This window comes from Pecten maximus, chromosome 3 (genome assembly GCF_902652985.1).
Source record: "Pecten maximus chromosome 3, xPecMax1.1, whole genome shotgun sequence".
NCBI lineage: Eukaryota > Metazoa > Mollusca > Bivalvia > Pectinida > Pectinidae > Pecten > Pecten maximus.
Window position 1 is genome coordinate 19,014,775 of NC_047017.1, and position 20,526 is coordinate 19,035,300.

Genomic DNA, 20,526 nt, shown 5'->3' on the forward strand with positions numbered 1-20,526 from the left:
AAAAATTTGATATAACCCTATGATATAAAATTACTGATGTATTTAACCCTGTAATAAAAAATTATTGACATGTAACCTATGGTAATTTGAAATTTCTGATTTCCTATTCTGTAAAACTGATATATAACCTGGCAATGTAAAATTACAGATAAATAACCCTGTAATAATTATATAAAATATATTGATATGTAACCGGCCAATTTAAAACCTCTCTGATTTGTTACCTGTCGTTCCTTTACCACTTTCATTTTGTTTTTCACATTTGTGAAATCTGTGCCACCAAAGTTTTTTGGGTGCCTCGTGTAATTATTGCTTTGCTCTTGGTTCCTCTCTGCGACTGTGTTTGCCCATTCACGGGTTCGATCAGTCAGGAAGTTATAGGCAGGATCTGGGGGCGGTCCCTTTAACACAAGATACATCACCACTGTGCAAGAATTAATAGGGTTACACATAAAAAAAAAATTCAGGCATTAACTTAACATGAAAAAGGAGAATAGAAATTAAAGTATCTCCTTAATGTATGACTTTTAGCATGGAAATATCAAAATAATATTGATTTTAAACTTCTACAGATGTAAACTTATTTGATGGTGTCAGTTCTTCAGGAAAATTCCAATAAATAACGTTGTTTGTATCCTACATGTTCATGTTTTCAAATGTTTAAAAAAGAATATACAGTAACTGTTTTTTCATCTATGATTTTTTTCATACAAACTTGTTGATACAGTATATGAGCTTCCATCTTGGGTTACCTTGACTTTTGACCTTGTCCTTTAAAGAATATGTCCATGTTATGATGACCTTGACCTTCTGACAAAACATGAAAAGCATTGCTTTCTGCCTTCTTGTATATTGAACTATACTGCATTTTCCAGTGTTCTATTACAAATACCCTACAAAATCTTAAATCTTGAAAGGAGTAATGTTTCTTCATGAGTAAAAAGGTCCCCTTTTGATAATATTCTGGTTTTTTTTAATCCCTATGGCTGACAGTGACAAACACAAAATAAAATGAAGCCCATTTTAGTATTCAATTAATATGCCATATCCTTGTAACTGATTGTAAAGTTGTTAAATGTATTTTGATAGCTAACTTCTCATCATGACTTTAATTACGATCAAAATGCAATCCAAGGGTACAAAATCTGTCAGCTCAAACTGCGGGAGTGTAAGCCATGCATGGACCTGTTCAAAACTCAAAATTGGCATGCATCTAAATTATACGGTACGTATATACAAGTACAGTAAATTAAAATACCTATAGTTTTTAGGATGAGTTATTTCTTCCACACTACATTATATACATTAGCTCCTTTACAAGCTACAATATCCCTTTATTTCTTACATCTCATCATAGCATACCAGCCTTATAACTTCAATTGGACACCAAAAGTATTTTTGCATCATAATTTGTACATGTATTGCTTATGTTGTTGTTACTTGATGTTAATGCATGAAGTTTCACCTTGAAAAACCTTCATAGAGTGAAAGGCCACAAGGAAATGCACAGACCTCCAATATTTTGACCTCTGCTTATGACTTTGACCTTGGGCTTAGGTTTCTATAAATTTATAGAATTCACAACCTAATAATACTATAAATTTATAGAATTCACAACCTAATAATACATTTGTTTTATTACTTAATCTTGAGACATACTGAACTACACATATAAAAGACAAAAGAATATGTACCTTACACAGAGACAAAGGGGAAAAGCGCAAAGATATACAAAAGCAATGGTTTACACTCACATTAGCAGAGGGTTCCTTGTGCGGAGGAGAGCTAGCACCACCATGCGTACGTTTACGACGAGGCTCAAATTCGGAGTCCTGAAACTGAACTCGCTTGTCTCGGGGGTTATCCCGGTTTTGTGACCTCTGTTCCCTATCTGGGTCAGACTCCCTAGATGACTGTTTGTTGTATCTAGGAAAATCCCTGTCTGGGTCAGACTCCCTAGATGACTGTTTGTTGTATCTAGGAAAATCCCTGTCTGGGTCAGACTCCCTAGACGATTGTTTGTTGTACCTGGGAATCTCCCTGTCTTGGTCAAACTCCCTCTGCCTGTGATAAGACCTTTGATTCTGGTTTTCCCGAAAGCTGTGTCTGCGCTGAACATTCTGGTCCCTGTCCCTTGCAGAACCCTGACGGTTGTGCCTTATTTGGTATTCCTGGACATCTGGCGACCCGGACTTGTTGCCATTTTCCCAATTGTTCTGGCGATTTGGCTGCCTATTGAAGTCATGAAAGTCTGCAGACAGGGGTCTCTGAAAACCATTGTGGTGAAAGCCATGGATGTAGGGCTTTTTGGTATCTCTGTGAACTGCACTGTTCCAGGCCTCCACAAGAGACACATTATCACGGCTCTCACCCTCATTGTTAGATACCACACGCATGGCACGTGCACGTTTGTCCTGCACCAATAAAGCACAACAGAGGCATGCAAAGTATGGTCAGTAACACAAAGGAATGTTAAAAGTTCAAATAGGGGTTTGATAGCACACATCATTCCATTTTAACTGCGCGACAAGCTTCCTATGACCAAAAAGACAATTTTCACATTCTGTTCAATATTGATATTAATAATGAATTCAGCCAAATACTAACCTCCTAAATTCCTAAACAATATTTAATATGCAGATTCCAACTAATATAGCTGAAAGATTACTGGAGTTATCTCCCTTCGATTCTCAAATGTTTAAGCTGAATTTTTTCTTTTCTTTTATTTACCTTTCCTTTGAATTTTCAAATTTTAATCATATTTCACAATTAGACTAAAAATTAATCAGACTGTCCTGAACTTTTCAAAAGTGTTGACTTATGAGGTAATCTTGTGAGTTGTACCACAAGTACATCCATCCTATAATTACTGATCATTTAATATACTTGATTAATAACATTATCCTAAATTTATATGCAAGGTAATCTTCATATACAGCGACTCTTGTAAGTATACATTTATGATTTCATTTTAAGGATAATGTTATTCTAAAGTAAACAGATTTTTTTTTACTATTGCCATTTATGTATATAACATATTCCTAAGCAAACCAGAATGTTTCTAAAAGATTTTTTAAAGGTATTTTTCTATATTTTGTATCAGATTTTTTTCAGATTTAAACAACTGTTCAAATTATGTAGAAAGTCTTTTTATGTATATTTATTAATGACATGGCTATGCATGCTTTAGTAATTAATTACATCTGGAAATCAATGAAAACTACATTAACAGAAAAAAAGTTCTAATAAAGTTTAAATAAGGAAGTTCCAACATGCCCCATTAAAAAACTTTCAGAAAAGTTGTTAATAATAACTAAATAGGGACGGTAAGAATTTTAAATTCAGATTTAAAATCACAGATCTTTCTATAGTAGGAGGATAGGAAACAAGAGGCTTACAGGACTAACATTCACATGAGAGAAAATTATATACAGAAAATAAAAGTAAAAAATAAACAGACTTGTTTGGGACCAAACCTTATATTCATCATCAATGCTAATACTAATTCTTTCAAAGATTAATCAGCAAAACACTGTTCAAAATGGCAACTAACAGAGCTAAATTCAAAATATTGAATGAAATAAGCTGATTAAAACGGAAAGGTGAAGGAAATATGAATAGTGATATAGTCCATAACAAAATATTTAGTTATTAGAGACATATTGTGACCTCAATCAGTTACTATTTCTGGGACTGTATCTGTCCAGTATTATTAAGCCTAGAATTATTAAGTGGACCATTTACAATAAAGGTTCCTGGTCACTATAAATACAATGACACCATATACATTTGTATATCATTCCTGGTCACTATAAATACAATGACATCATATACATTTGTATATCATTCCTGGTCACTATAAATACAATGACCCTATATATATGTCACTAAGTTGATGACACTGGGAGTACTTGGTACTTACTAGGTCACCCAATTATCATTACTACACTGCTTGGTTACCATTTCTAGGAAGTACAAGGCATACCTATATCCACAATGGCTCTATTGTCATTTTTAGGACTCATAAGGACACTTTTTTTAGAATTACTAAGGCACCAAATTACACAATATAACAAGGCATTGCAAACGATACAAATCCCCTCGCGTGCTAACACATGAACTCTGACGCAAAATGGGGGGTGGGGTTATTGCAGGACATTGAAATAACATCAGTTGTCATTTGCACTGAACTGCAATAGACATGACCTTAACCTTGACCTTGGCACCCTGAAACACGAACTCGTTCGAGGTATATTCCCATGCTGGACCAATATATGAAGTTTGGTCAGGATCCGTCCAAAATGAAGTCGCAAGAGCGCTGACAAAGATTTTCTATAAATAGTAACGCTGACCTTGACCTTGACCTTGGCACCCTGAAACACGAACTCGTTCAAGGTAGTCCCATGCTGGACCCATATATGAAGTTTGGTCAGGATCCGTTCAGAAATGAAGCTGTAAGAGTGCTGACAAAGATTTTCTATAAATAATAATGGTGACCTTGACCTTGACCTTGGCACCCTGAAACACGAACTCGTTCGAGGTATATTCCCATGCTGGACCAATATATGAAGTTTGGTCAGGATCCGTCCAAAATGAAGTCGCAAGAGCGCTGACAAAGATTTTCTATAAATAGTAACGCTGACCTTGACCTTGATCTTGGCACCCTGAAACACGAACTCGTTCAAGGTATTCCCATGCTGGACCCATATATGAAGTTTGGTCAGGATCCGTTCAGAAATGAAGCTGTAAGAGTGCTGACAAAGATTTTCTATAAATAATAATGGTGACCTTGACCTTGACCTTGGCACCCTGAAACACAAACTCGTTCGAGGTATTCCCATGCTGGACCAATACATGAAGTTTGGTCAGGATCTGTTCAAAAATGAAGTTGCAAGAGTGCTGACAAAGATTTTCTATAAATAGTAACAGTGACCTTGACCTTGACCTTGGCACCCTGAAACACGAACTCGTTCGAGGTATTCCCATGCTGGACCCATATATGAAGTTTGGTCAGGATCCGTTCAGAAATGAAGTCGCAAGAGCGCTGACAAAGATTTTCTATAAATAGTAACAGTGACCTTGACCTTGACCTTGGCACCCTGAAACACGAACTCGTTCGAGGTATTCCCATGCTGGACCCATATATGAAGTTTGGTCAGAATCCGTTCAAAAATGAAGTCGCAAGAGCGCTGACAAAAAGTGAACATACGTACGAACGGAACGCTATATCCCCTCCCCGACTTTCGTCGCGAGGGGATAATAACTATGAGTTTCTAATTAGCTGTGCTTACCCTTTAAGTTATTAAGCATTACAATTACTAGTACTACATGTACTGGGGATCACAAAGCAACTATTTATCTATGCAACATTCTATTATAATGATTAAGTGTGCACTTATCTCTTTATCACCATGAATTATTTTCATACATATTAAAACTTTAAGCCGCTACTGAAAATTACCAAGAATTACTGTGGACACCAAACTAGCATTACTAGGAATTAATAGCCAGTTTCCATTAGAAGGCTACCAAATTAATATTACTGGAGGAGCAAGTCTAAACTATTTGTTTTTGTAAACAAAAATTCACAAAAACATGTCTTCCTCTCTCTCTCTTACTAGGCATTGAATATTTTTGCAATCAATTGACCTTTGACCTGAAAATAAAGGTTGCAATGACCCGATTATAGTACACTGCGCATCAGCTATGGGTGATGCATATATGCTTTTAAGTTTTATCAAAATATCTTTTAACTGCTCAACAGTTTAGAAATTATGGTCTGAAAAAAAAAAATCATTTATTTGACCTTCAGGTCAAGATCAAAATGATCTTAGGACAGAATACTTCAATTTGTCAGTGAGTGACAGGTACAAAAAAACATTCCTTAATTTTAAGTTGAAAAGTTATCGCCTGGAGAAAAAGAATTGGAAAAATTTGCAATTATTTGACCTTTGACCTTGAGGTCAAGGTCAGTGACATAACGGCAGTCAAGATATCTTCAACAAGAAATTATTGGAAGAACCGGTACCAGTACAATATGTCTGCCTTCATTTGAAGGGGAGACAAAATTATACTAACCAATTAGTTTTTCAGTAATGTATTAGATCTACTAGGAAGCATGCCTCTACAGAAAGATGGAGGAATGGAAATGATACTGAGGTATGCTAATCAACATGCACATACTGATAAAAAATTCTGATCAATCTACATTAACAATAGTACAACAAATGACAATTGAGATTGCATGAATAATGTACAGTCAAAACTACACAATGAAATGACATTACTGATGACATCACTACACCTATAACAGCAGTATTACTGATGACATCACTACACCTATAACAGCAGTTAAGTACCCTGACATACACATCAATGGTATTTATCAACTAAATTAAATGTTTTCAAATTTACTAATTATGTAATATCAATCATTGCAATAATTAACAGTCAATGCATAACTTTATATACATTTTTTTTTTAAAAAGTACAACACTTAATGATCTCCCCACATATACAGTAATCACGTACATGATGAAGTTACACAAAAGGACGCTACACATCCAGTGAAGATACAACTCAAGTTAGTGTGACCTACTTGTGCTTTTGGCTTGTCTTTCCTCTTTTTGTCTGTCTGTTTCCCTCGGCCAGCAGGTTTGGGAGGTCTTGGCAATTCCTGTCTGTTGTTCTCATCCCTTTCAACAACCTCAGGAATTGCCTGAGAGTAGCATCAAACAAACGCATTACAGAGATAGCATAAGAAGTTAATATATCCCATGATAAATCTCTGAATCATACATGCTACTTTACAGTATATTTACCATTATTATAAAGATGAGTATTGAATAGACATTGTGATAAACATACCCATTTAACTTACAATACAAAAGCAAAACCACTATATTATTTTGAAAAAATAATAATTACATGAAATTTAAACAAATATTTCTTTTTTAAATTATTTCAAAATATGAAATCAACATTAGGTTTCCTTTTCAAAAAATAAAACGAGCATACAATTATTTAACTTAATCATAAAACAAATTCCAAGAACAGTAAAGGCAGTAGCCTTACATGACCTCTGCGATACCTTTTGTTCCTTTGTGGGTGAGGTCTGTCTGTTTTTGACTGGGCCTCCTCCCGAGCCTCGCTTATCTGCTTCTATTTCCTGTAACAACCAGTATTTCAAGTTAGAATGGTATATAACCATTCACTTATCCTTGTAGGGATGTTTTACACCTAAGAAAGAGTACCCTTTCAATAAGTATTAAAGCTAATTGAATATTGATGTCCAAGATAAGAAACCTTGTAATAACGCTTCTTCAATAGAGATGAAGAAAAGAGAACAATATTGGTACAAGAATGGTATGAAAGAATCTTGAAACGTTTCTCCATTTTTTTTTTATTAATTCATTTTCTTTTTTATGTCCCATTTTCGTGTTTCCCTTATCATTCTATTTTGTAATGAATATTCCTGTTATTATAAGGCAAATTTCCACTAATTCATAGTAAGATTGATTAAAGCAAGACAATTGTTTATCAGTTTGTACTCTTTCCAGATTAGACTTATCTGGACCTAGTGGGCATATGGCCATGGTTGTATCTGGTACAAATTAAATTTCTCTTCAGCATTTCTAAATTTCATTTAAATTACCTCATGACGCTTGCGGATCAGGTCATTTTTTCTGCGGATCTCTTCCATTTTTTTGCTGAGCAAAGCCTCCTTTTCCTCTTTGGTGAGGATGTCGAGGAAGAGCTCCTGGTTTGCAGAAATCTGTTAAAACAAAACTTTCCTATTTCATATGAACTTTTTTTTATTTTGAAACTGACACCAATCCAAACTCGTTGTAATTATAATGATACAAAAGTTTTGCCATTATTAAAATAAAGAATATGAAAGATAATAGAAGGCAGTTACAGTCATGATATATATGCTCAAAAAGTTCTCCGCTTAAGTTAGTCCATATAGTGGACAGCAAATTGTTAATTATCAAGTAAAGATCTAGAGATTCCAGGGAGATTGAGGCTCAAATGCTGACCCTATCTCCTCAAACAGATCATATGATAGATGGATCTTTTAATACCCACAGTCAGAGGTCACATGTTGAATAAATTACTAGAATGATCCTTTGTATTTACTATCCTTAACCTTTTCAGATGTTTATTGGAAAGGAATAAAAGGACAGGCCTCTAACCTGCATCAGTGGGCACTTCGGGTAATTCCATACGCAATGTGACTATAATTATGAAATTGACCTTTCACCGCAGCATTTTGATATTTGTGATTGTTGACCTTGACATTGCATTAAGCAACTTCTAATGTATATCTCTATAATTCAGCTTCAGAATTCTGCAGCCCTATAAATTCCAAGTGTACACCTTGACATGACAGAAACTAGCACTAAGTGCCGGGCCATCCCTTACTTAATTGCTTCAGAATGTTGGGAAACAATAATCATACCATTTTTATATCTGTGGTGTAATATATGTAACTGTTTGTAATACATGTACAGCCAAACTTGGCTATCTTGAACTCTGATATCACGAAGACCCTGCTAAACTTGAAGTAAAAATTCAGTTCCAACAGTAAAAATTTTAAATAAAATATACAATACTCAGGATATCACAATGTTTATTTCAGGTCCTGGCCTACTGACTTTAGGATAACAAGGTTTGACTGCATGTACTAGGTAAATTCAAACAGTGCATTATTGAGAAAAACATTGTCTTACCTGGGTAGTCATGTTGACTTGTGTATCGAGGAAAAACAGAGAGGAAATATTTAACAGATGGCCATTTAGTTTTACTTTGGTGGACTTGGTGTTTTGCCCCTACAATCCTGAAATGAAAGAAAACATAGGTTGATAAACAATACTTGATATATCATGAGGCATTGGCAACATGGATTAATACCCAACAGTCATAGAAAAAGTTACATTTTGTTTATTTGCTAGCAAATGTTGTACATATATATACCTATTATACCCATACAGTGCATGCACATGCATATAGCTGCCATTGCAAGTTTTATTGTCATTCTTGGACAAGTCAGAACCCAGGTCCAACCCCTACCCCCTCTTGGAAAAAAAATATGAATGCTCAGGCACTGGAACTACCCATTACACTTGAAAGGTCAGTATACATATATGTTAGTTTTTGAGGTGGCTGAAGTATATGTTCTTGCTGTGAGAATTAGGGTGTGCGTAGTGAGAGGATGTGCGCAGATAGAAGTATAGAGAAGGGTTGTGTGTAGTTCTGGGCTATCGACTGCCTGGTAGTATATATCAGCTGGTAGCTGTTATACATGATTCACTCCCCAGACAGATAACTACACACCTCCTATATGTACCAAGTCTGTACATGTGCAGGCTGCCAGTAATAACTCCACAGCTATATATCACAAACCTCTCTCATCATCTTTGAGCATATGGCATCATATCACCTTTCATTTTACCAGCTGGTGTAAATAATAACAGACTTTTCACATTTAAAAACAAGTCTTCATTCCAATCGGTGATCCACTAAACAACTGATATATAATTGTAAGATAATTATATAACATGAACTTTACTACACAACTCTAATACACAAGACAGGCCTAGGTAATGCAGTTATGCAACGCATATTGTTAATTAACATACAAATAAATAATTAATCTGAACTCAAGACTTGATACATTATTTTTAAATTTTCATTCTTTCTTTGTTTTTGTTTTTTGTTAATACACACATATGTAACTATTAAGTTTTACCAATCAATTGTATGATTATTGTATATTTTATACTTCACAGTCATTCCTTTCTAGTTTTATGGATGAACATTAAGGATGTAGCTATACCAGGCATAAGATCTATACCAATCTCAATATCTAGCAAATTAAATAACATACAAACTTTAATAAATATTGCTACGCTACACAATCAAATAGAAATGCAGTTTGCTTTAGTTTCAATAATACATACACCAAAAATATGTATCTTGAAATGTGATTCACACTTCCCCTCAGCTATACATGTTTCACGATTTACTAGCTTTCAACTTGTTTACTGTACTGGCTACCGTTCATAGGTAGGTCATGATGAGTAAACACACCAGAGGTGCTTTATCACACCATGGTAATACAGTTTTCTCAGAAGCACTAACACTTTATATTCAATGATCCTTATATGCTTTGAATAAATAATTCACAATTTGACTTTTATATCCAGGAAATGAATTTCCTCTCTGATCTACATGATCTTGTCAACCTGCCAACACATAAATGATTGCTGTATCTATTCTAAAGGTATGTAGGTCTATATTGCTGTGGACTTGAGTATTGAATCTAGCTGCCTCACAGTCTACAGTAAATGATAGTGACTCTGACAAAAGCTACATGCATATGCATACAAAAGATTACGAATGACAGAAGTACTAGTCATAACAATTGAAATAATTATGAAGCAAATATTGAAAAATGTTGCTAACCCTGACTGACAAAAAGTTATGTTGTCCTCCGTGTTGGAATTGGCGTGCAGTAGGTGAATTGCATGCCCTAGAGTGCCAAAGAACATCAATATTTATTGAGAAATTGGCAAATTGTATATTTGTAGGACCAATTTGCAAGCTCATTAGGAAATATAGTAAAACATGAAAATGCCTTTGGCCATAAAATAAATTCAATGAATTCCTTAAGTAACCAGAGCAATATACAATGTATATGTATAGATAATGAATACATATTGCTGTGATAAGGAAAATTAATGCAGATAATTATTAGTGGCTACAAGATATCATGTATTACATAACTTATTATCTTATCAATTGTAGTACTTATATAATTATTATATATATAAAGCCAAGAATTTTCTCAATAGTTTTATTTACTTTGTGTCAATAAATTATATATATATAGACAGATGTTTTTCCATTATAGAGGATCATGATAATCACAAAGATTATGCTAATCTTCATTCATTATAGGTTACTGGTACTGTCAACGTCACATTCAGTCATCTACATGTAGTGAGAGTAAATATATTTTGAAGTGCTTGCCATGCTGCTAACTGACTATATGAAAGTAATCTATATGTGTAGCAATAAATGTTATTTATGGGATAAGGTCAAGACAATAAAATAGTTGCCAGAATTGGTAACAACATGTACACATTGTGGGAACTTGTCATAATATAAAACAGGTACCAACTGGGTGTCCGTGCAAAGGTAACTTCATTGACAATAAAATGACTCATTTTTTAACTATGATATAATTTCTATAACTATGATATTACTTCTATAACTATGATATTATTTCTATAACTATGATATCATTTCTTGACATAATTTCTATAACTATGATATTATTTCTATAACTATGATATTATTTCGATAACTTTGATATCATTTCTGATATTATTTTCATAACTGTGGTATCATTTTCATAACTATGGTATCATTTCTAAAACTATGATATTATTTCTATAACTTTGATATTATTTCTATAACTTTGATATTATTGCTGGTATTATTTCTATAATAACTATGATATTATTTCTGTTATTATTTCTATGATATTACAGTGGTAGCTATGTTAATACTATTAAACATAAGATCAATCATATAATAATCAGAAACTTCCTATTTATTGTACACCATATACGATCTACCTTTTATTGTACTTTTCAGATCTATGTGAATAATATATGATACTCTTACCAAATCTGAGAGTTTATATAGATCTAGGACAAAACAACAGTATCTATAATCTGTACAATATATCATTACTTTGTATATTTCTTTTCAAGAATCTTGTAGTTATCATGATTATAATGTTATATCACTACAAATGTTCACTTCCTCCCTCAAGTAACATTTGGACACATATTTTGTGAATGCTATAAATAAGACAGGTTACACAATACTTCTAAGGTAATAACCAAAATGAAATTAATATTCCTGTAAGGTCTACAAGTACATCATAAAATTTCACATGTCACCTAATCTATTTTAAGCGGACCTGTCATATCTATGTGAAAACATAATGATTTTTTTTTAAAGTTTGTGATTTTAGTTTTATGACGATGAAGATAACATTCTAAAATTACATTAATAAACTGCTTCAACCAAATTAATGGGCAATGAAAAATCAACTTCAATTGTCTTTAATATCAACTTTATAGACTTTATAGACTTTATAGACTTTATTACATTTCATTTAAATTTGCTGACGTTTGCATTTGAATATCAGATAAATAATCCTCAACATGTGATGTAAAAATGCAGATCTGCAGCACTAGTTACTGTCTTATAATGTATTTGGTGCTAAGTAATATATATCAGATCTAGTCCCTTATCTGACAGACTTTCACCAAATATTAATCATAACTTAAGTGTCTATATGAGAATCGTAAATACCAGCTCGAAAACACAAATAAGGAAACTAAAATCATATCAACAAAATCAGTATATGGAATGTCCTTTGACCTATGTAAGTATACTTTACAGATAACAAATGAAGCATATCAAACTATTTTTCCTTAAGAATGTCAATACCAGGCCTGACAATTTACACAGGTGAGATGATAATGGTTGGTAAGCAGCCAAAGGTAGGGCCAGGTATGTACAGAATGCTTATACACCAGAGATGACAAGGAGGTAACTAGTCTGGCGTGACGCTCCAATACACAGGTATACCAGCCTCAGGTTATAACTGTTCACAAGCTTCTTGTCAACTTCTCCAGTTTACAACATACACAGTGATTTTTATATAATGTAGTAATCACTAACTTCTTCCCTAACATACTAGATTTGAGTAATTTGATATTTTGTGTAGCCTTGCCCAATATCAGTCACCCTTATCATAAGACACATCTGTTTACAGCACTGCATATATACATATCTCAGAACAAACATATCTTTTGTCTGAATAGAAAATAATGTTTCTACACATATATCTACATACAAAATTATTTCTAATTCATTTTATGATCTTATTTACATGTAGAGTAATTACACTTAATTTTTACAAAAAGAAACAAAATAGGCAAAATAATCATTATGAAACAGCTTGAATATGCTATCTCTACCACTAGTGGGTGGTGAGTGACAATACATATTAAATGTTACCTGTATCACTTCACACCATTCATCAAATTGACAGGTATATTGCATATCAGTTTCGTAGGTTAAAAATTATTATATATACCTGTACAGGACAGTGATGCACACTTTAGATGTTTTATCAGGCAACCCATGATCTACATAGATATTTTATCATATATATATATATATATGACAGCCTGTCTGATGGACATATTCCATCATGTGCTATTTTATTTTTTTATTTTTATCAAATCAAACTTTGACCCTAACTAAATCACTTGAAATGTTTTTAGATTAATGCCAGCTGTTTCATTCTCAAATCTTATACATTCTCCTTCTCAAATTGACAATTTAATCACTTGATACTGGAGTCTGCACCAAATCAACTGTCTATAAGATCTATATTTGTGACACTATATTTGTACATGTACTACACAAGATGTTAGAATTAACCATATTAATTTGTATTTCTACCAGAGTTACATATACAGTACATCTAAGTCCATGTTTCTATGAAATGTTTTTTTTTGTAAGCACGTTGTGTACAGTAATGTCTGAATGAAATTGTATTAAATTCTAATGAGTGTTTAGTATTTGATTGATATAATATTTATCAACAATAAATTAAATCTTCTCATTCAAGCTAACAAATAAATGTTTCTAATTTCATGCAAATTTTTAAATATAGAGTAGCTTTATATGTAGCATACCCCTATTAGTTTCGTATGGTCACCAAGGTGTAATGTAAGACCAAAGATAATTCTGGAAACTGCGATGTAGCATTAATATTAACGATGACCCCCCTTTAATGAATGCATCATGCATGCATATTCTAACGTTACATCATCCGCATGGAATGAAATCGTGTTGGCTGGAGTGACCAACTTCTATCAATAAATATGCACACTCATTCACATTATCAGCAGATGAAAAGTGGATCCACAGTTTCAAATGTTAAATTTGAGTACTGATGTACGGTATTCTCTACAGTAAGTTTTATATACTGTCGGCCTACCGGTAAGTACATCGCCCGTCGGGCCTCCTGTTGGAACCCCTGCAACGAGGGCGAAAGAAAAGTGAAGTTGTCGAGCAAGCCTTTACGGCCATTTATACGCTAATATTTCATTCAGAAGGTGTAAATGTATGTAAGAATCGGTCGAATGCGTGATTTGGTGGTATTTAGTTAACTTAATCAGCAGTTTGAAGGCAGTTTTTATACTCACGAAAGTTATCCTGCCATTCTCGTCTGACAGCCAGAGCACTCCTTGCCTTCAAAACAGGAGAGCTCCTTGTGTACCAAATAAAGTTATAAGATGTATTAGCGCGGTAAATTCGAGCATGTTCTTACGCTGATGTTTGTTTTATCACGCATTGTAATAAAAGGGTAGTTTACTTTGTCAAATTTCTTATTTATTTGCTAGTGTTTTTGATGGTACAGACGAAAGTAAATTAATGATAATCAACCACCATGTCATGTGATTTAAAAAAGTCATAAAAATCGAGGTAGAATCTAGACTATAAACAGTGATCTATAATAACTACAGTAACTTTAGTTATATAAGTATCTGCTAATAAGTATTAAATCAGAAATTTTGTCGCTCTCTCAGCTAAATATTAAGAAGTAGATATAGAATCTAGATCTACTAGAGATATTGAAACTTGTTATCGGCGGCATCACGTACTTTATATTTACGTCAACAAATACTTCATCTGTCAACTATTACCATATGCTACTGAAACTAATAAATCAAAGTAGGATATTTTCTAGAGATATGGACATGGAGGAGTTTAATAGAATCTTTACTTAGTCCCATTTCTTTAGAAACCCTATTGTTCGTGGTTTATGAAACCCCCTATGCCCACATGAAATGTCAAATGTAAACGATTCCATTTAAGGCTAAATTACTCTATACATGCTATGACAAACAATATTAACTTTTAGTGAATATTTTTCAGTACTTATAACAATCACAATGAAGAGAAAACATCATCTACATTCACATGGTAAAACAAAAAACAAAAAACATTTCCAAAATTAATCTGAGGAGCAGTTTTACAGGGTAGCAACCTAGGCTAATACTTCCAAAATACTTTCAGTCAACCTGTGAGCACTAAAATGTCATATTCAACATTTATCAAGACAGAATTACAAGTCTTATTAGATATCTAACTGTGTCACCATATTTCCCCCTTGAAAACGAAACCCCTGACTCCCATTTAACGGAAGCCCCACATCAAGATGAATATGGCTTGTCGTTGCTAAATTATACAGTGATGTTATTCTTATAGTACCTGGTAGGCCTATTCTTGTAATTCATATTGAATAATTTATTGTTCGTATTGGCCGCGGTGACTGAGTGGTTAAGGTGTCCCGACACTTTAACACTAGCCCTCCACCTCTGGGTTGCGAGTTCGAAACCTACGTGGGGCAGTTGCCAGGTACTGACCGGCTTTCCCCCACCTCCAAAACCTGGCACGTCCTTAAATGACCCTGGCTGTTAATAGGACGTTAATCAAAAACAAACCAAAAGTTGTATCACCAGGACTTTGCATGTATTCCAAACTACATTGTACTTGGTTTCAATTAATTCGTTAACCAATTCTCAAGTGAAATGGAAAAGTCCTATGATGATCTAATGGCAACTTCTCACAATCTGTATTTTCCAAAACAAATGTTCAGTTTCCTAGCATCACTAAGTCTTGAACATCTAACCTGGATGACTAACTGATCTAAACACGAAACTTTGAAGTGAAACCTTGATATTGCCGCAACACTGCAAAGACGGTAACCATGAAAAAAAGCAAACAAAAACTCACAATTTAATGCCAAGATTATTTGTTTAAGCTTCATGTGTCTGACAGATAAAACTTTAACATATAAAACGGAAAACTGATGAGAGACATCTTTTTTATGCGACCTATCAACATTTGATTGGAGAAATATGGTACAGGTATATAGATGTGGTGTTGTCCGTCCGGCTGGCGTAAACTTTAGTCCAGAGATCTCCTCGACCTGCATTTTCAACCGATCTCTTTGAAACTTAGTATGTTGTATCATCGTGATGTTGTGTTTCCCTTGAACAGCATTTTGATTCCACTATTTTTGCAAAAAATTGTCGTCTTGACAAAGTCGTGAACAGAAACCATGGTGTTACTTTTACAGTGGCTAATTCAAAGTTTTGCGTTTAGATGCGTTGCTCAATAAATATCTGTCCAATTTTAACCAAACATAACCAATCTTTGCTTAGTTAGATCATATGGTAGACATTAACTTCATTTTCTTCACCCAAGGATGCTAAAGCTTAAGATAATCCTATCACGTCTACTGAAAGATTTTCAAAATTTGTTTTGTTATTTTTATCTTTTATTTTCCACCTAAACCCCCCTCCTCTGTTCCCTATTCGCCCACTCCTCAATCCAATGGAGAGTCACTTCCTCCACTTATACAACATTGGATCTCATATGCCCTAAAATGCTCCAGCTAGACCATATATTGTATCAAAGTCCACTCAGCAGTTCAGGATTAGAAGCAATTTAAAGGAAATGTTGACAGATTATAGACACCAAATGTGCCATTTGAGTCCTTCGAAACAGGTTAGCTAATAAATCATCTTGTAAAGACAAAATACAACACACAGAATTATGTTTATGGACAGTACATCCAGATATGTACTATTAGCAAGAAACAACACTGACAACTTTGATAGAAATGAAAATTTTATTAAGTCTAGTAATAATTTTTAAATATGGTGTACAATATAGAAAGATGGAGATAATGTGGTAAATCAGTATATCTGTATAAATCTATAGTGTAAACAGCACAAATACTGATTTGCCTTAACAGTCAACAAATTATATATTAACAAAAAAATCACAAGTCGTCACCAACACCAGTACAGTGTCCACAATGGATATATACACCACAACACGGACAGGTCTATATCGATACCTCTCGGACGTTCTACTTATCATTGGTAGGTCTACATCGATACCTCTCGGACGTTCTACTTATCATTGGTAGGTCTACATCGATGCCTCTCGGACGTTCTACTTATCATTGGTAGGTCTACATCGATACCTCTCGGACGTTCTACTTATCATTGGTAGGTCTACATCGATACCTCTCGGACGTTCTACTTATCATTGGTAGGTCTACATCGATACCTCTCGGACGTTCTACTTATTATTGGTAGTCGACAACTAATTATGTAAGGTTGGTGTTACTCCAGAAGTAAATACATGGAGGGTAACAGAACCATTTTTGTAACCCCTATCAACCGTAATTACCTTTTCCGGGGGTACACAAATGTTATTTTAAACTCCAGCAATATAAGCATCTTTATGCCCTGTCTCCATATATCAACTTCTGAAATAAATGTAATGTATTATGACTAATTTTTATGCTTTTATTAAAACACGTTTTTCTCTATTTTTCTGTTAAACATGAAGTCATGAGATATCGTCTTTCCTTAATTTACACAAGTAAACATATTTGATAATCTCAGAGTCATTCCTTATGATAGTTCCAAGAATCTGGTCCCTGTTTACAGCCAAAGGAAGTTCTATAATCTCCTCTTTCAAACTTATTAAAAGCAATATTATATAGTCCATGTTCAGCTAAAACTGCAGCATCTTTTTAAAGCCTGAAATGTCAATGGTCGGGCTCTACTATAAACATACTGTGATTTCATATTAGCTTGGTAATCTCAATAGTGTTGGACATTGTGAGAAGGGTCCTATCAGACAAAATTGAAACATTTTTGGGACCTTGAATCTTTCCTTAAACTCTTATACAAGCTCTAAAATGAAGCACAATTTCTGCTACATATGTATATACAGTAGTGTAGCTAAATATTCATCTTCCTCAAAAAAATAAAATCGAAATGGACAAAAAAAATTGCTAGCAAGTTGATATATTAATGACAGATTTAAGAATGCAGTCTTTATGTGCAGGTTTGATTAGCATCAACTAACAACAGTAAAAAGGGGATAATATAAAATGGTATATCACTATTTCAGGCACCTAAGCTCTACTGGATCATCGAAGCACTAGCTAGCACTACATGTACTGTGGTCGCAGAGCAACATGATCGATAAGATAGGTCAACATGTTAGAAGTCAAGGGGTTTTCCTCACTGCTGTACCTGTATGACTTGAAGATCGTGTGATATATAGATGATGATTGTATGTATTCCTGATGTTTGGGACGAGTCCTACAGTAATAAGGCCACAGTTTCAGGACTTATTGCTAACATAATAATGATGCATATCCCTGGCAGTGATGTTTCTTAGGGCAATAGGCTGAACATTAGAAAACAGAGTCTAACACATTTTTTTTTGTCAAAAGACAAATGCTGTAGGCAAAAATTAACATTTGTCTTTTTATAAAAGAGCTAGACAAACATCATCTAGAAAATATCACAAAAAAAAACAAATATCTGCGAGTCAAAATTTTACAATACATTCAGACACTGATTAAACAACCTGATATACAAGTTCCACACACAGCACACAACAAAGAAAACATTTTGTATATTAAGGGAAACAATAGAAAACTTAACCTGTCCATCAGAGCATACAATACATGAACTGCAGCATTACAAAGTAAAACAATTGTATCTCTTGATTAAGCCTGCTCCGAGATATTGTTGCTATAGTTCCTTCCATATCAAACTTGAACAAACAATTCTCAACATAGGTATACATTTGAATCAACAAAGAGGTTATATGTGTATTTAATTGAATAACTTGGAAAAAAGTCAATGTCATGCAAATGGTATAATTGAAACCAGTAGCAACTAGGCAGATCACACTGCTGCCTAATTATGCAAAGAAGTTATCTCTAAGTTTGAAATGGTAGATATTTCTTACTTGTACACGAGATTAAAAAAAGAATATTATGATCTAGTTATTATTCAACTTATAACACATTTAACCATGTAACATATATTACTCACATCTAAACATAGTACGTAATTTCTTTTATATATAGATAACATCTAATCGTAGAACCCATCCAATGTATTTCATAAACTATTTCCCATCTAAAGACCTGTCCTCCTTACAATCTTGAACAAGTCGGTCAGATTCAACAGACACAGAACGCTGTTCAGATTTATTTGAACTGATTGCTATTTAATTGAACACATTCTGTAATTTACGATTATCTCTCGGCTAGAATCAATCACAAACACGATTATCTCTCGGCTAGAATCAATCACAAACATTTATCTACCATTGTAACTCCTGTCTAATTTTCAACGAGAAAAATATTCTACCCGCTCCCTCTCCAATGGTTCTGGATTCTAATCAGTCAGTTGCCTAGGTTACTGTAATACTGAAGAGTTCAGTCCACTATGTGTATATATGTATATACCCTGTGTGTCTACTCTCTTGCACCCTGCTGCTAATGTTACAAAAACTGTACTTAAGATTACAAATATACCACCAAACACACATAAGTAACAAAAGATTTGATCCTGCACTCATAATCCATGAGGAATCTCCATACATGTCCTTGCTAGCCAGGTATACAGTCCCAGCAGCCAGCCAGTCGCTATATGGCTGTTCCATCAATTCACCACCCAAAGCTAGTTAGCTGCTGTATTTCTTATGGCTGTTCCACCATTCACACAACTTCCCACTGCAGTATGCTCATGTCCCGTCCTCCAGTTGAGATCAGACGTGAGTCATCATGCAGGAAGTTCACGCTGGTCACATGACTACTATGACCTCCATACACACTGCCTTTAGTCTGAAGTACAAGTGAATGACTAATACAATCTTGATCATTACCATTGATGACATAATCATACAAAAATTATAGAGTAGTCTTCAGTGTAAAACTATAATGATTCTATTTGCTAGAGTATATACAAATGGATTTTTCAATATGGCAATTACAAAAACATCTTCCTTCAATGGAGATAATTTTAACTGAAGTAGTCGATCACATACCTTGGGTTGACAGGCTGGGTAATTATACAGGTTCACCTTTCCAAAGTCGTCAGCGCTGGCCACTAGGTGGTGCTTACTAGAGCGGCAGCAATTGTTTACATCCGTACCGTCAGCATCATCTGGCCAAATGCCTGAATCGTAAAATCCTTACAGTAACACATAGGTTTCATAGCAGAGTATAGGTTTTGATAGGTACCTGATAGTTGGACTAAACTATACAATACAAATGTATACAACTGTGTCTGCCAATTCCATGCAATACTCAATACACCAATAATTATAAGGAAAAATCTCACTATACAGTGTAATTCTAAACTTCAGTGTTAAGGTAGACATTTTTTTTTGTTCAGCTAAAACCATACTTGCTGTGTGAATACTATATATATGGTTTATATAAAGGGAAAATGTACAAAACAATATTATCATTACAAGGTTCATTATGCCTCAATGCCATATACTGGTGCATACAACAATGGTGTATAACAATAT

The 20,526-nt window shown here is 34.1% G+C and overlaps 2 protein-coding genes across 14 annotated transcripts in view; both read right to left on the bottom strand.

Moving 5' to 3' along the window:
- LOC117323465 (coiled-coil domain-containing protein 9-like) overlaps positions 1 to 14,350 on the bottom strand; it is a 27,847-nt gene extending 13,497 nt beyond the window's left edge. For 4 of the 6 annotated variants that reach the window (XM_033878702.1, XM_033878701.1, XM_033878700.1 and 1 more), the window contains exons 1-7: positions 14,304 to 14,350; positions 8,733 to 8,839; positions 7,655 to 7,774; positions 7,091 to 7,168; positions 6,599 to 6,718; positions 1,755 to 2,414; positions 225 to 401 (exon numbers count right to left, since the gene is read on the bottom strand). In XM_033878702.1, coding sequence (XP_033734593.1) covers positions 225 to 401; positions 1,755 to 2,414; positions 6,599 to 6,718; positions 7,091 to 7,168; positions 7,655 to 7,774; positions 8,733 to 8,744 — 1,167 coding nt within the window. In that variant the 5' untranslated portion in view covers positions 8,745 to 8,839; positions 14,304 to 14,350. The remainder of the gene's footprint in view (positions 1 to 224; positions 402 to 1,754; positions 2,415 to 6,598; positions 6,719 to 7,090; positions 7,169 to 7,654; positions 7,775 to 8,732; positions 8,840 to 14,303) is intronic. The other 2 variants (XM_033878703.1, XM_033878704.1) reach the window with 2 other exon arrangements.
- Positions 14,351 to 16,783: 2,433 nt separating this feature from the next.
- The window catches only part of LOC117323466 (echinoderm microtubule-associated protein-like 2), a 49,722-nt gene continuing 45,979 nt past the window's right edge, over positions 16,784 to 20,526 (bottom strand). For 7 of the 8 annotated variants that reach the window (XM_033878707.1, XM_033878708.1, XM_033878705.1 and 4 more), the window contains 2 exons: positions 20,038 to 20,168; positions 16,784 to 19,834 (listed from right to left, as the gene is read on the bottom strand). In XM_033878707.1, the coding sequence (XP_033734598.1) occupies positions 19,709 to 19,834; positions 20,038 to 20,168 (257 nt within the window). In that variant the 3' untranslated portion in view covers positions 16,784 to 19,708. The remainder of the gene's footprint in view (positions 19,835 to 20,037; positions 20,169 to 20,526) is intronic. The other variant, XR_004531743.1, reaches the window with a different exon arrangement.